General features: G+C 35.0%; 2 protein-coding genes across 2 annotated transcripts in view; one reads left to right on the top strand and one right to left on the bottom strand.

Moving 5' to 3' along the window:
- Nucleotides 1-5,493, bottom strand: part of LOC105223977 (rho guanine nucleotide exchange factor 18) — a 53,006-nt gene extending 47,513 nt beyond the window's left edge. The window contains exons 1-2 of the mRNA XM_049462351.1: nucleotides 5,308-5,493; nucleotides 4,519-5,242 (exon numbers count right to left, since the gene is read on the bottom strand). Coding sequence (XP_049318308.1) covers nucleotides 4,519-5,197 — 679 coding nt within the window. The 5' untranslated portion in view covers nucleotides 5,198-5,242; nucleotides 5,308-5,493. The remainder of the gene's footprint in view (nucleotides 1-4,518; nucleotides 5,243-5,307) is intronic.
- Nucleotides 5,494-5,686: 193 nt separating this feature from the next.
- Nucleotides 5,687-18,119, top strand: part of LOC125780329 (uncharacterized) — a 282,319-nt gene continuing 269,886 nt past the window's right edge. Inside the window, exon 1 of the mRNA XM_049462434.1 lies at nucleotides 5,687-6,027. The gene's annotated coding sequence lies outside the window, so the exon portion shown is untranslated. The remainder of the gene's footprint in view (nucleotides 6,028-18,119) is intronic.

The raw sequence follows: 18,119 nt of genomic DNA, 5'->3' as shown, positions 1-18,119 counted from the left end.
GGGAGAGGAGAGTTATCGGTCGATAAGATTCCCCTTTGTTGGCGGGTTTCCCAGGTTTCAGTAGTGGGACCACTCTTCCGACTTTCCACACAACGGGTATTTGAAGAGTGGTGAGCGACAGGTTGAGGACCTTGGTGAGATATTTTACTCCCGTCGAGCCTAGATGCTTTAACATTAGCATGTTGATTCCGTCTGGGCCGATGGATCTGGAGGATTTTGCCTTATTGATGACACCCTGAACCTCCTCATCGGTGAAAGTAAGTGGCGCGCAGTTGTTTGGCATTTTGCGCAGCCGTCGGTTAACACATCTCTTGGCCTAGTCTACCGAAGGGTGCAGTGTAAACTGCCGGCTAAAGTAGCTCGCGCACTTCTTCGGGTCCGAAGAGGCATGACCATTGAATTGAACTTCAACTCGGTCGTCATGTCTCTTCGGATTAGACAAAGCTTTGACAGTAGCCCAAAGCTTACTCACTGGAGAGGTTGCAGGACTTCAGGTGCTCTATCCATTTCGTCCGCTTATGTTGATTTACCATTCGCCGAGTCTCCAAATTGGGATCCCTTATTCGGGGATCCCCGCGCACGGTGGTTCCTCCCATACGACAAAAATAAAAAAGTCTATGTTTATATATTGGGCTTGTAAGTTAATAAATAGTTGCATATGCCATCAATTTTATGTATTTTGAGTTTTTTTTGATTATTTCTAACGGAACTTCTTGAGTGAAAGCAACATATGTACGGCCTTGCACAGAAGTAAATAGTTGACAAAAATAAAAGCGAAAGCAAAGTGTACATTCAACTGCAAAAATTTAATTTAAAAAAGTGTCTAAATAAAAATACTGAAAATGGAAATTAAAGTAGATGGTAATAGTATTATTTTTCAGTAATAACAAGTTTTTAAAGTGTGCTGTTGTTTTTAGAATAACAAATTTTAATGAAGTGTCTTTTTGTTTCTGTTTTGTTGTTCTTTGTTAAATGTATTTGGAGATTTAGTAACTTTGTCAACCGAATGCAGTGACCGGATTAGTGTGTAAATGTTGATACAAGTATATAGTTTAAAATAATATTAACTTCATGTGCAGGGATTTGCAGGTTTCTAAATAAAGTTCATTAAACTAACCTTACTTTTAAGTTTCAAAGTGTATTTTGTACATCAAATGTGCGTGTTATAGCATTGGTTTTTGCAAGTAATGTCAATAAACAAATGTCGAATTAGTTGTTGTTGTTTCACTCTCTCTCTCTGAGATTTTTATTTTTTAAATTTCTTATCGTAGGAACGTCTCATCAATGCATATTTTCTCGCTCCTATATTTTTGAAATTTGCTCCAAAAATGGATTAAATACGACGAAAGGTCAGGAAGTTTTTGAAGATATAGTCAGAAAAACAGGTTTTGAAGGTGACGAAATTGATAAGTCCGCAGCGGCTACCTTACGTGATGTACATTCGGAATCAAATCCACTTTTTCAGGAAGTAAATGTCACCGAAGTTCTTTCACTAATAATTGATACAAACTTAACAAAACATCAGTACTTAAAAATCAGTGATTTTATAAACTCTAAACCTACGTACAAAGTTTTGCCCAGCTATAAAAAGGTTTTAAGTGAAAAGAAAAAAAGTTATCCAGATGCAGAATCGGTTAGCGTGAGTGAATCACAGGCTGAAGTGGAGCTACAAAGTTTACTTGACCATACAGCTTCACGTATATTAGATCTCCAAACTCTCTCTCACTCTTCTATTTATTAATAATAAATCCGGGAATTGGAACAAAATTTATCACATGCTCAGGCATTTTAACGTTACAATTATATATGTAGAATATGAAAAGTGGGCGTTATACAATCGCGATTTTTTCAGAATATCGTACTTGCATGAACAGAAATATGCTATGTATATTGCAGGTCAGTATCTCCATTCTAACTATTTTTGTCGCTATCCTCCATACAAATGGAACCACTGTGCCGGGATCGGCACGGCGTAAGGTGTTACGCTCATTTACTAAAACAGCTGCTTCGGCTGGGAAATTGGGGCGGATTTCCGCTATTCTTCCAGCCGGGATGAAGCGAGCGGTAGCTGCTGCGATCACCTTGCGGAATTGACGCTCGCCAACGCATACGTCCGTAGGAATGGGTAGAGCGTTGAAGGTGCTCTCGGTAAATTCTGTGAAGCCGACCCAATTAGCTTTTTTAAAGTTAATGAAGGTACGGTTGTCCACAGAAACGAAATCAGGAGGCTTCTCGATCGAGATAATTATGGGCAGATGGTCTGATGCGAGAGTTAGCATAGGTCGCCAGGTTATGCTATTTATCAGACCACCACTAGCAATGGTAATATCGGGCGAGCTATTACAGGTGCCCATAACTCTGGTGGGGGCTTCGTCATTCATTGTGCAGAATGTCGAATCGTCAATCTGTTCCGCCAGCTCCATCCCCCTACGATCGTTTGACAGGCAGGAATGCCAAAGATCGTGGTGCGCGTTAAAGTCGCCTAGTACCATACGGTTTTCACCACGAAGTAGCGCACCTATATTCGGGTGATATCCTGTAGGGCAACATGTAACTGGGGGGATGTATATATTAAATATTTCGAGCTCGACATCGCCTGACCGGATAGCTATGCCCTGACATTCTAGGGTAGTATCCCTGGGGTCGATGTCTTCTTCGATTAAACGTTGTTGTTGTGCAATATGAAGGCTAGGTTACCACCACTATCTCGCTCGCGATCTTTACGTATAACGTTGAAACCTGCACAACTCAGAAGATCTGAGCGGCTGTTTAACTTGGTTTCTTGGACCGCAGCTATCGATACACGTTCCCGATTCATAAGTGCAACTATCTCCTCGATCTTGCTCTGGAGTCCGTTGCAGTTAAATTGAAGGAGTCGGGTTTGTCGCGGGTGTCCGTGGGTGATCCTGGGGGTGAGGGAGTGACGTGTTGGTGGTGTTTGTTGCAGCTGCAGAACCCGCAGGGGCGGTTGTCGCACTGGGGTGTAGGATGGCGACGCCACTGTCGTGAGTTGGGGGGGCAGACTCCTGCAGCTTGGGGCAAAGTAGGTTTAACTGCACTCACGTGTGGTGCGCAGGCCGGAACACGACGGGAAGTGACACCAGCCAGCGCAGGAATTGCACTTGACTGATGTGACATTCCGACGTATGACGGTCTGACACACGGAACAGACTGTGCGAGGAACCAAGAGTTGCTGATTGGTACAAGCACGAGGATTGGAGCGGGATGAAGGTTGGGGGGGGGGGACAAGTCAGAGTGGGAGCTATGTTGCATGATTGAGCTCCTGACCGTAGAGGTCCTCAATTGGCCACTCTGATTGAGTGGCGGCGCGGCGCGAGAACTATGTGCAGATTGCACAGCCGTAGAGGCTTGTATCGCAGTATTGCGCAGGCAACATGGGGCCACGTAACGCGTGGTCCACTCCCTGTGGGTCTTAAGGCCTGAACAGGTCTTAAGATGGCTCCATCCATTGCATGTATTACACCTGACCGAGGTGGAGTTTGGATGGAGCCTTTTTGCGCAGACGCAGCAGAAAAATTCCTCCGGGCCCGGGTTGGACTCAATGCCAGCACGAGGCAGGAGGATACGGAGCAACCCTGCTGCAAGGCGTTGCTCCAATGACGACAAACACAAATTAATACTCACCGATCCAAACGGGGTTAGATCACCCCAGGTATTTGCTCGGGGTGGCTCGCTTTTTTAAAGTGCGACCGAAGGCCGCCAACGCAGAAGGAGAAGGATAGTATAAAATTATAATATGTATGTATATAAAAATGTTGTATTACAATCATAAATATTATAATATTATCACACGGTTTTACTTATCAGTGTTTATTAAATATTTATATGTACATATGTATGTATATGGAAGTGTTCACATATTCAATTTTAGATTGAAAATCTACTTTACAGTTTTTTTATAGTTAATAAAAAAAAAGAATCACTCGAAAGTACAAACATAGAAAACGCTGTGAAACGCTTAAAAATCCTTCACTTTTGGATTTTAAAGTGTTGCAAAGCTGATTTTCCTCGTAAATATGATCACATAAATTTGATTAGTGATTTTTAAGTTACTAAATTTGGCTGAAAAATTACAAAATATATGGAAATGTGAGCTTATTTCAATGCTTAGAGTGTATATTTAAATATACAGAGTAAAAAACGTGAAAAATTTTAATGAAACATAGAGAAATACCTTATGTTCTTAGAGTAATTTTTTTAACCTTTAAACGTGAATATTTTAAAAAATATTAGTTATTTTTATATTATTTTTGATATTCCTCCTCTGGAGGAGCTCCCCTATCCGCACATACCCCATTTATGCGGAAATTCGATTTTTTTACCCCTCCGCCAAAGTAATCGGAAGCGTGCCCTAAATTGTAGCTTTTATGTCGCTCAAACAACCATAGACTGCCAAATTTTTGTATATGATTAAATTTAAAATATTAACATCGATTTTTTCTTGTACATAATTTTAATGTTCGTAAAATATGTATATTACTTAATTTAAAACCTTACCTCCGGTGCTATTTCTGGCAGAACGTCTACGCTGATCTGTGGCGCATATTGTTTCAGGTTCTTCACTATCCAAGCTAGACAAACTAATGCTCTTATTTGTAATATTAAGATCATCAATGGTTGTCCAAGATCTACGACGTTCATTTATAGGAACATATTGCTGTTGCCGTGGCATCCATCTAACATACTGTCCAAGAGCCTGTGTTACATTAGCGCTCTTTACTGAATTTAGGTCAGGCAAAGATGTGCTTAGAATAGCAGAATGAACTGGCCAAAAACTATTAAAACCATCATGCATGCGGGCACTGCAATTTTTCATTTGTACCACAGTCTCTCTTATACTTTGAAGTTGTGTTAGTGTGTCCTCGAAAATATTATTAAATTTTGTTATTGAGGCCGGACTGTGCGGCGTTACATTTATTGTAGGAATCATGTTATTATTACAAGAATTACTTGCGGACAAAACTGGTGCAGTGTCTATAATAGGAATGCAGTAATTTTGACTCTCAGAAGAGGGACGCTGTTGATTAGTAACATGTTGTGCTTTAGTATTTTGCAATTGGATTTGTACATTCAGTTCAGATACAGAATGTTTGAGATCAGTATTGCATGCAGGATTATAATTTAGAAAATCAGTAACTACATCATTATCACTGTCATTGTCAACTGCTGCCATCATAAAATACAGCTAATCTCTTTTAAATAAAATGTATCCTTTTCCCACCTTGAAAAGAATATAATACTTAATAAAAAGATACAAAGTAATTATATATATATACATATACATACTTTTTTTAATCTGATAAACGTTGATATGGACACGAAACTCAAATATTCGATACTGGTGCGTAGAAATCAAACACAATATATTTCAACCTTCATTAACATTTTCGAATTTACATGCCCATAACTTATATTTTATCCAGAAAAGAAACTTTTCTCCATGAAAACAAATACACGAACAAAACTACTTTATATTTTTTGCTTTACTCTCTTTTTCGCACAATGACAAGTAGTAAATAGTGATGCCAGTGTGTAAGAAACAGATGTGAGGCAAAAATAATAAGAGTCCAGAGTGGAGTGCAACCCGTAATTTTAAAGCCTCGCTTATAATATGTTTACCAAATGTGTTTACTCAAATCGTTTAAATTCAATATATCGTCACCTAAAATGCAGAATAAGGTATAATCAAAAAATTCGAAATTAATTATTTCATTGATTACGATCCAATACTTCAAGTTAAGTACATATACTTACATAAGTACATCCATCTAACCTTTTAAGGTTCTGCTATCAAATATAATACAGTTTTAACTAATATTTAAATTTAATTCCACTCATCTTCCTTTTTGTTAGGTGTTTCATTCTTTTCCCATTAAATTTCCGAAAATGTTGTTACATTATTTTGCATTTCAGGTGACGATATATATGTACATATTGTTACAAAAAGTAGTATTAAGTTTTATTTGTATTGCTATATGCATCCCTGATTATGAACAATAGTTGTAGGTATATGGAATAGCATTTGTCTTGTTGTAGACATCTGGCGCCGCACTGTCTGCTTGTCTAGTTAAACAATTGCTGAGTCTGGCGCCGCGACTGTCTGCTTGCGTCTGGCGCCGTATAGCCGTATGTTCTGGTAATTTCCAGACGCGATATTCTAGAAGGACACGTCGGCATCAGCGAGAAGTGCGTGGCTATATAAGCCGTGGCAGCGCCAACGTAATCAATCAGTGCTAAGAGTAAACTGCTATAGTGTAGACGAGTTGTGAAATAAAGAGTTGTTGAATTAAATTAAACAGTGTTGATTTTATTTGTCAATCCAGAGATACGAACCTAACAAAGTAAACTAGCAAGAGTAAATTCGTAACAATATATACTTGCCATGCGATTCTGTACTGTGATACAGTCATAAAACTCTAAATTTGAGAATTTTAGTTAGAGACAATTTTTGCGACTTGAGACGATTTTGAGCACAACCCCGATTTCTTTAGCGCCGCGATCTTAATAAGTGCTGCAAACGCTTAGTTTACGAGATATTCGTCTTTATATTTCAAAAATTACCTAAATTCGAATATTTCACTAGCTATTTTACTACTTTTAGCACACTTTATGCACATTTTTCACTTCAAATTCATTTAATTTTACTGTAAAAATTTTAACAAATTCACAATTTCCACTTTTTGCAGGTTTCATAAGAAAAAATTTTATATTTTAAAAATTATTTTTTACACTCGTAGTAGGCATCATTTATGTGCTAACAATTTTGACGAAATGGAGCGCTGCCATATGATAATAAGCAAATATAGGCAATTCGCTGAAATTTTCCTTTTCCGTTATAATTTCTCTTTCTTTATTTAGCAATCTTATGTGCTGAACACATAAAGCGCTACAGACTGCAATCGACACCTGTGACGTATTAAAATACACACGTTCTTAAGGACACAGTTATTGAGACAGCTGCACAACTACATAGTTCTAATAAAAAAAAGCGTCTATAAATTATATTTCAAATTAAAATGAGTATAAAAAATCTTTCCATGCATGTGGATATTTTTTGATTTAAATTTAATAAAGAACTAAGTTATATTAAAAAAAATATTACGTAATAAAATACTTAGATTTTGAGAGGAGTTCTACGCGAAAGTGCTTCAGTCACACCGACATGATATAAATTTTATAATATTATCATAGAGTTCTACTTATTTGTGTATATTAAATATAATATTAATATTGTTACGAATTTACTCTTGCTAGTTTACTTTGTTAGGTTCGTATCTCTGGATTGACAAATAAAATCAACACTGTTTAATTTAATTCAACAACTCTTTATTTCACAACTCGTCTACACTATAGCAGTTTACTCTTAGCACTGCTTGATTACGTTGGCGCTGCCACGGCTTATATAGCCACGCACTTCTCGCTGATGCCGACGTGTCCTTCTAGAATATCGCGCCTGGAAATTACCAGAACATACGGCTATACGGCGCCAGACGCAAGCAGACACTCGCGGCGCCAGACTCAGCAATTGTTTAACTAGACAAGCAGACAGTGCGGCGCCAGATGTCTAATGTTTCGACAAGCAGACAGCCGTGGCGCCAGATGTCTACAACAAGACAAATGTTATTCCATATACCTACAGCTATTGTTCATAATCAGGGATGCATACAGCAATACAAATACAACTTAATACTACTTTTTGTAACAATATTATATGTATACATATGTATGTATAAGGAAAAAGTGTTCATAACTCAATTATAGCTTTAAAAATGTTGGACAGTTATTTTATTATAGTTAATATAGAAAACAGAATCACTCGAAAATACAAACAAAGAAAAATCGTTGAAAATCCTGCTAACTATCAGGTCACAAACTTGAGAAAATATTTTGAAACTATCGCTAGAGACCGTTTAGTGAATAGTAACTAATCGCAAATTGGAACTTTAGTGCTGAACACATAGAGCGCGACACGGCATGGCAACACGACTGTGAACTGTAACGGGACATCTCGACAGGATAAAATCTATGTCTTACTAACCGTCAAATCTATTGCTATTGCCATTGCCAAATCATAACGGGGCATCTCGACAGGATAAAATCTATGTCTTACTAACTGTCAAATCTATTGCTATTGCCATTGCCAAATCTGTATGTGGACATATGTTATCATAACATAATCATTTGCGCAAAGGCGCAGGGTAGGGAGATTCGAGCTGATGTAGCGCATGCTTTGAGCTCTTGAAAATTTTATTTTATCACATTGCGAAATGCCGTCGGGTAGGTAGCTGATGTAGCGCATGTTTTGAGCTCTTGAACTGTTTAAATCTTTTATGAGGAAAATAAAAAAATGATTACGATCCTTTTGTTTACAAATTTATATCTGGGGAAAAATAAAATAATAACAAAGGATAAAGATCCTTTTTTACAAATGTATTTCTGGGAAAAATAAGATAATAAGAAAAGGATAAAGATTCCTTTTTTACAAATGTATTTCTGGGAAAATAAGAATTCATATTTTTGGACTACTATAAAATAATAAATTTAAAATGAGAAATGATATTTTGATTTATGCTTGTATAAGTTTATTAAATTTAAGTCTTTGCTCATTCCCAACTCAATTTACATAATTGTTCTGTAAATTAACAATATTAAACTATATATTCATTTTTTTGAAAAGTGTTATTTTGAAAATGTACTTTAGTTTATTTTTATAATATAACACTACACAATCGTCTTAATATTTGCTCTTCTAAATTTCATATTACCGAAATGAAAATGCCGTCGGCATATGTGTAAATGGGATATGTTTCCTCTTCGAAATTTTCATAGAAATGAAAACTGCGCTGTCAAACTGCTGAAGTGACAGCTTATTGCTTACAACATATGGTAAACTAATTAGTTTGCCATATATTGTTAGAAATAAGCAATATGGAATCTCCAAAGGCAATAGACACGGCAATACAGTTAGTAAGACATAGATTTTATCCTGTCGAGACGACCCATAACAATGGCCGGCATGTACACAAAACAACACAACTGTACACAATTTCGTTGTCATGGCATAGATAAATTGATCAGAATCTCTTTTCTTGCTCTCTCGCTCGTCAGCTGGCAGGGCACCCTGATCTGTTTTTTGAGTTGGCAACAAAACACAATCAGGGTGAGGCCAATCAGCAGTTAGTCAAAAAGGCGGGATGCCAGAAGAGCAGCGCTATAACTACTTGACGAAATTAATGTGAAATGGAATTTCATTGAACTATGCGAACATATTTTGGCAAAATAAATGTTTATGTAAATTAATTAATGATTTTGCATTTTAGCATTTATATATGTATGCATTTTCAGAGTGTTTAATTTAGTGTTTTGTATAATTTATAATATACCCAATCTAGTATTTTTCAGCAGTGGCATCATTGGCAAATGTTATAAAAAATGCGAGTTTTGACAGCTCTCTCTCGAACCAAAGAGTCTCGTATCAAGTTATCTATGGTCATGGATAAAATGATACGAGACTCTTTGATTCGAGAGAGAGTTGTCAAAACTCGCATTTATTATAACATTTGTCAATGATGCCACTGCTGAAAAATATTAGATTGGATATGTAATAAATTAAACAAAACGCTAAATTAAACACTTTTAAAATGCATGCATATATAAATGCTAAAATACAAAATCATTAATTAATTTACATAAACATTTATTTTTCCAAAATATGTTCGCACAGTTCAATGAAATTTCATTTGACACTAATTTCGTCAAGTAATTAAAGCGGTTTACTTCTGGCATCCCGCCTTTTCTGAAATCAGCTGATCGAAATTCCCTGATCTCATTCGCTGTCAAATAATCAGGGAACGCGTTTGAGGAAAAAATGAGAGCCAATGCGAGAGTCTCGTATCATATTATCCATTTTGTTGTGGCCATACTAATACCTTTCACTTCAATGAAATTTTAACATTTTGGTAAATGGGTAAATTTATTTGCTTTAAATTACACCGGTCAACAAAAACAAAATTTTTTTATGGGTTTCTGTTCTCATGCTTGGATTCTGATTCTAGACATTGAAAAACACTTAAATATTAATTTTTAGCTCTTAAAGTTTGCTTTGGGCTGATCTACATCGATAAGTATATTAAGTATATACTCATATGAGCATAAAAGAAATACAAAAAATATTCACTTTTAGACTATAATTTCTTGTTATTTTACATATATATTATTGTTTATCACACATCTTGAATAAAAACGACTCTTGTATCTAAAAAAAAGTTTTCTAATTATAATCTATAGTGAAATTGTAGAAAAAATATTATATAAAAATCAGTCATTTCATGCTTAAAAATCAAAAAATTGCTCTAATTTCTACGAAAGCAAACTTTAACCGGAAAAAAAAATTTTCCCCTTATTTTTGTCATAGGAGAAACTCAAATTTAACATGTAGATGTCAGACCCAAAAATCGTGTTGACCGGTGTTATCAATTGTTATTATTCGTTCCGACGACAGTCGGGTCTACGTAACCGGAACGGACTCGGATTTTTATCCGGCCAAGGACTGCCAACTCGGCAGAATTCTGTCGCTACAACAACAACAACAAATTATATAACAGAGCTATTTTATGCTTCTATTTGTAAAATAGCGTCAGATTTGTTGAAGCTTTGAATAATTTTACATATTAATTACATGTCGCTTGCAGTCTGTCGCGCTCTATGTGTTCAGCACTTTTACCCTAAAATTAGGCTGTTCACGATAAGGTGGTTATCGGGTTATGTGGTTATGTGATTAAGTAAACAACAACAAAATGCGTTGCGACAAAATAACCAAAGTTTACCAACCTAGGCCCTTGTTTACAGATTATGTGGTTGTTTGCTTATTTTCAGTGTTAGAAAGTCGTTGGAATTTTACTAAATGGCAGAACAAAAAATAAATAAAACTAAGCGAATGGCATTTCCATTTAGATTTTCTTATTGGAAATTCTGCTATTTACAGCTGTTTTTTGTTTACAATCAGCAAATTATGCAAGATGTCTGCAAATTTTATACAAAGAATTTTTTGAACCCTTAAAATTCGGATTATATACAACATAGGGTGCTCACGAAGCATAGAGGTTATTTTTAATCTAATAATCACATAACCCGATAACCACCTCACCGTGAACAGCCTAAATGTCTCAAATATTGACTAGAGACTACTTAGTCGGCTATTACACGAAGCAACTTTTGGTGCGGCAGGGGGCGACGAGGAGAGGAGAATCCCGTGTTCAGTAACACACTTTGTGTTCTTATTCGTAACAGTTCGTTGCGACGTTTTTCGGCATTCGTGTCCTTTCTTTCGTAGTACATAGTTGCATTTGCGTATATTTTTTTTGAAATTAATATTTTGAATACATTTAAAAAATTTAATTTCATCTTTTGGTAAGTAATTTGCAAATATGTATACAGATATACATAATATAATATAAATATTTTAGAAAATGGAGTATGACGAAAAAATCGAATTAATTAAAGATATTGTGAAATGTATGGAGGAAGCCATACAAATTGATTCAGACGATAGTGAAAAGGGTGATATTGTATATGTGAAGGTCTGTTATATAATCTTTGCTTTAATTTTGAATTTTAAATAAAATGTTTTCTTAATTGACAGAACTGATTAAAGGTTGGTACGCAGCTCTCAAGTAATTGCTCAAGAAAAAAAATACATTATTTCTCAAGTAATTTTGACAGCTGGTTACGCATTGTGAATGATCCACATTAGAAGAGCAAGAGAGAATAAACAAAGTAAACAAACTTTGTGCGTGATATGTATGTATGTATGTATGTAGTAACATAAATATTATCCTTGCGATTAAGCGATTGTTGTTGATGATTGGTTGGTTTTATACAACATTTCAAAATGAAATATACTTTATGATAATGATTTCAACTAATTTAGGATGAATTTGACGATTACTTCGAATTTCCTTCAAGAAACAATTGTTGATTTGATGTTTCTTCGCAAAACCAGGTTTGCCATATTCACATTTTATTGAAAAAATTATTAAAAATTAGTAATAGATTTCTTGAGAGCTGCGCACTAGCACAAGTAAATTTATCGCAGGAAAGTTTCTTGACCGTTTCTTAAGCGTTTTTTTATATGAAGTTTTTACGTTTCTTGAGAGCTGCGTACTACGCTTAATATATGTGATAGAGTGGCCCAAATACCTATAAGGAAAAAGAAACGACAATGGGTTAAAATAAAGAGTAGTAAAGTAAAGTGAAAGAGAATGAGAAAAAAACTCGAACAGATTTGCGCAACACAAGTTGCTCGTGTGAAGGTAATGGGCGACAGCAAAAGAGAATCGCCCGAGAATTAGCAACAAAAGTTGCTTTGTGTAATAGGCGACTTACAGAATCGCGATATTAGGTAATTTTTCGTAATGCAAGGCATACATGCACCAATTATTGTATCAACTTCAACGAATTGAACAACTGATTGCTACTACGTATATGGGGCAGTTGTATGAGTTGAATCAACTGGTTGGATGAAAATCAAAATTTTTTGATATTTTGTGAAGTTGGTTGTGTTAGTTGGATAGTGTTTGGGTTGGTCGTGCGATTTCAAACGATTTCGCCATTTTATTTCGGCTGTCGAAGAGAGCGCGTCATATGTAATAAGTAAAGCAACAACTTCCGAGCTCATGTTTAAGCAACGAAGTGAATATTCAAAATGAAGTTGGCCTCAAAATTGTATTAAAAGTTGTGTCGTGTGTAGCGACAAGGGCAGTTTCTAGCCCAACTCAATCAACCAACTAATTGATATGTGTATGCCTTGCATAAGATAGCACCAAGAATGATAGAATCAAGATTGCGCAATGACGAGTTCAAATTTTGTTCGTTCTGCGCATCTACGTCACGGTTGACCAACGTACAATTAGCTGATTTTCAATTGTTTGTTATTCTTTGCAATAAGAAGCAATTTTGTATTGCAGGTATACAAAAACATCAATATCATCAAAAGTTAACATCAATATAAGTGAATATTAATAAAAAATATCATTATAAGTGAATATTAATAAAAAATATCAATAAAAGTGAATATTTTATAGTGAACATTTACCTACAGTGACTCACACGTCTAACCGGACGCGGGCATTGCCATTGATGGCACCCTCCAATCATATATTGACCATTTTAAAAATGATACATATGATATATCAAATTAAAGGAAAAATCTTCTATTTTATTTTAAGAAACTTAAAAATAGTAATAAATTTATTCTCTGCGTAAAATTTAGAGAAATAGCTCGCAACATATAAAATTCGTTCCACACAACTAACCGGATTTTTTAAAAAGCTAATGATTAATTATATTTCGTAGCATATCCTTTTGCAGATAAAACTGCTTCTAGTCCATTGTATAAACCTACAAGTAACCAAAGAATCAGCTGTTTTCCAAGAATTTTACACAGCTGAGATCACCTGATCGAAATCTGCCTTTTTTAGGCACAGAGATGTAATTAAAAGACATGTAGTAGATCAACTTTTTCCATTGTAAACATTAACAATACAAGTCATAACAATCAACTTGTAATTATTTAAACAAAAACTAAAATAAATATAAAAAATCAGGTACAATTCAGGAACAAAAACAATAATATTCAAAACAAACTACTAAGTAATAAATAATATTTACAAAATATTCTAAATCACCCACAGCGAAATACTTATTAAAAACCCTATTAAAGGAATAGTGGTGGAAAGAAGGGTCCTATACCTGGTACACGAATACACTTAAAAAACAAAAAAAAAAATATTGATAATAAGCGTACAAACCTAATCGCTAAAATTCTCATTTCAAAATCACAGACCAAGGTAACTATGGAAATACGGCCTTCGACAGACAAACTTTATGACAAATATAAAATAATTCAGACTGACAGACATATACATATACATATAAATTCCGACTCATATAGACAGACAAACGGACGTGATTACTATTTATGTGTAACACACAAGAACTTTACGTTTTTGAAATCACTTTGTTTTACTTTTTTATTAAAAGCGTTTACTAGGAAATATGTTCTAATTCTAATAAATAGACATTTTATAATATCAGAATTACAATTTTCACAACAATAGTACGGTTCTGTGTTAACCATTTTTTCAAATAATATTTGGGAAAATCCGATCTTATGGCAAGTAGAATCAAAATGTTGTGTATAAATATCTTCGATAGAAAATCTATAAATTCAAGGGGTGGTTTTACTATTTGGCAATTACTATACTGCTTTTCTGAAGTGAAGAAAAAATCTTCTTCAGTAATACCACCATCAAATCTTGGCAAGGGCATTAAACATTTATGTTTTTTAAAATATTTATAGTACAAATAACCGCAAAAATACACAAGAGCATTTTTATGTAGAAAGCTGATTTCATCTACGTCCACATTTACCTCGATATGTATATTTTGAAATGAGGTAGAATTGGTAGGTCTTGGTAAACTTTGAAAAGTTATATAAATATTTTTTTATAAAATTGGAAACATTTAATAATATATTGATACAGTAATTAATATTTTGGACAAAACTGATTAAATTTAATATTTAGGAATTTAAATAATCGAAAAATATTTGAATATTTATAAAAATATTGTTAAAGTTATAAATTTTAAAACCTAACACGGCAACACACTATAGCAGATTTGAGGCATTTGGACGTTTTAGTAGTAGAATATTTGGGGGCAACCCGTAACAAGTGACTAATTAGTAGCAGAATACTTGGGGGCAACCCGAACCAAGTGCCTAATTCGTAGTAGAATATTTAGGGGCAACCCGTACCAAGTGCCTAAATTGTAGTATATTTTTGCGTATGATTAGTGAAAAATGAAGGATTGGTTACTTGTAGGTTTATACAATGTTCTAGTCGCCTTGGTATAGAGGCGACAAGTTTTTGACAAAATTCTGGTGGTATTGCGTTCCAAGCCTCCAAAATAGCCCTTTTCAGCCCAGCATTTTGGAATACTGTCTTTAGTACACTTTTCGACTGACTTCTTGTCATACGTGCTCAATAACGTTCAGATCTGGGGATTGGGCAGGTGTCCCCAGTACATGAGGGCAATTGTATATTAACCAAATACGAGCAATCTCCGATTTGTGCTTCGGATCGTTGTCTTAGTAAAATGTAAAATTGTCTTTAATTCCCAATGTGACACATGACTGCTTTAAAATTTCTTTTAAAATGTCGACATATTGGAAACCATACCTAATACCTTGCACAAAATGCAGGTTGCCCCTTCCTTTAGCCGATATACATCCTAAAACCATTACTGACCCACCACCGTGCTTAAGTGTTGCCCTAGTATGTTTTGGCAAGTAAGCTTCGTTGGGACGCCGCCAGACAAAACTTCAGCCATCAGATCCCTGCAAGTTAAACTTGCTTTCGTTTGTGAAAAGAACCTTGAAAAAGAAGTAATAATACTGTTTTATGATTACTAAATCAAAATTATCCCATTTGCCCTTTGTCAAAACTCATCAAGCCTTTTTAAATGCAATTTCGCAAATTCTAGCCTATTCATTATATTTTTTTCGTGTATGTATGGCTTTTTTACAACTGCTGTACCATGTAAATCGAAGCTTCTAAGTGTGCGGCGAATTATTTCAGCTGAAACCTTCTTCCCTTTTTCATTTTCCAATATGCTTCTTACATTTTCCGCAGAGGAAAATGGATTTTTTTCAACAATTTTCAGTGTAAACTTTTCTTCGGCTTGTGTTAGCTTCTTTCCTCGACCAGCTCTACTAATATTATTGATCCCATTTTCCTTCTCAAACTTGTTTATAATATCGAAGACAGTTGAATTAATTCTTTTCACAATCTCCGAAATATCTTTAATGGTTTTTCTTTCTTCCCGTAACTGAATAATTAGCTTCAGAATTTCGATACAAGAATGAGTACGTGGGGGTATCATATTGTTGTGTGGCTTACTCACAGACTTACCGGTAACTACTAATATGCAGAAAAGAATATTCAGTGTTTATTCCAGTGGAATTTCACTACGATCAGAAGTATCGTTACTTGTAGAAGGTTACTTGTAATTTTCCGGTTAGTTGTGTGGAATTTTATATGTTGCGAGCTATTTCTCTAAATTTTACACAGTGAATAAATTTATTACTATTTTTAAGTTTCTAAAAATAAAATAGAAGATTTTTCCTTTAATTTGATGTCTCAGGTGTATCATTTTTAAAATGTTCACTATATGATTGGAGGGTGCGATCATTGGCAATGCACGCATCCGGTTAGACGTGTGAGTCACTGTACATATTCAATTAATGGTATTTTCGTTGCATTATTTAATTTTGTCTGTTTGCTGTGTTTGTTTCAACTGTATACATACATTTATGCAAGTAAAAATACTGAATATTTTGTGACCAACTATCAATTTATTGTCTTATTTAATTTTCTTTTTTTTTGTTGTACATATTTTCAATTAAGTTTTTATGTAAGGAACAAATCCTAAAATACATTTTAGCTCGGAAAAATATTTTTTTTTATTTTGGTGCTACAATTAACAAAATTACTTAAATCTAAGTGCTTCTGGACGTAATTGCACATATGTACTCGTATATGCAAATCAGTACCATTTAAGTCTTCAAATACTGCTTTCAAGGCTCTCTCCAACAACATATCTGTTGGTTTTGAGAGTCGTCCTTCAGATAGGTGATCCATCCAAGTATAAGACGAACAATTTTCTGAATTGGCACAAATTTCGGGGTTGTCTTTACCAAGTTTGTGGCAGATGTACCCTGCCAAATTTTCAAGCTCGTCGTTGTTGAGAATCTTCAAGTCATCATTTTTTTCAATTGGGTCAGCGGAATTTAGATCAACTGACACACGTTGAAAAATATTACCTGCAAAAATATAATAAACATACATACATGCGTATAAATAAATGAAATAAATTGTTAGTTAAGATTATTATTACAATTAGGATAAGAAACAATGGTTAGTATGCAAAAACTTAGTTTGTATGTAAGTACATATTTGCATTTGTTAACATCAATACATTTTTATATAAGAATGCGAACTTAAACCTGAAAGAGTGTATGGTTATAAAAGTAAAATTATTGTAATCAAAATGCTACAATTACCCATTTCAAACTGCAAATTTCTTTCGAAGGCTTCTGGCGCGAAGTGCACAAAAATTAATCCACTATTTTAGTACTGTTTTTTCCTAAGGGAAATGGAAAAATCTCCATTTCGTCGCACTATTTTTAACATTGTTATTATTGCATCCGAACACTGCACAACTCATTTTAAAAAATATAAAATTTCACAATTAATACTACACGCGAAAATACAATTCGAATTCACATTCAAAGGCGCGGGCGAGTAATAAGTCAACCGTGACGTCAGCAAGAACAGCTGACTGAAAACAAACATGCGCATTGCGTAATCTATTTCTCTATAATTTTTGAGATAGCACAAACATAAAACTTATCAGAGATAATAGCAACATCTTTAGAATTTTATATTCAATTGAAGATATCATCTATTATTTAACAAGTAACTAAAGAAATCTATAACATATTCAGGGGTGTTGCGGAATCTAATAGTTGCCGGAATCAGAATTGAAACCGATAAATAAAAGTAGTAGGTGTTATTAGAGGGAGGATGGAATCATGTGTAGAAGTTCACGCAAGTGAGGAAAGTTCTCTGATCGCCATTCACTTGGGAGTGGCCAGAAACGATTCTTTTACATATGACTCAAGCAGCTCACGACTTCCGATCTTTGACCAAGTATCCTCTGGGTAGCCTAAGAACATCCGTTTGAAGGCGAAACATCCCCTGCATAGGGTAGGACTATGATTTGAGGGCATGCACCTGGAATGTCCGGTCCCTTAATCGGGAAGGTGCCGCTGCCCAGCTGGTAGATGTCCTCGTAAAGATAAAGGCTGACATCACCGCCGTCCAAGAAATGCGATGGACGGGACAAGGACAGAGACGAGTAGGTCCTTGTGACATTTACTACAGTGGCCATATAAAGGAGCGCAAGTTTGGTGTTGGATTCGTGGTGGGAGGGAGGCTCCTTCGCCGAGTACTATCATTCACTCCGGAGAATGAACG

This window comes from Bactrocera dorsalis, chromosome 1 (genome assembly GCF_023373825.1).
Source record: "Bactrocera dorsalis isolate Fly_Bdor chromosome 1, ASM2337382v1, whole genome shotgun sequence".
In the NCBI taxonomy this organism is placed as follows: domain Eukaryota; kingdom Metazoa; phylum Arthropoda; class Insecta; order Diptera; family Tephritidae; genus Bactrocera; species Bactrocera dorsalis.
This window is presented reverse-complemented; position numbering and strand designations above follow the sequence as displayed.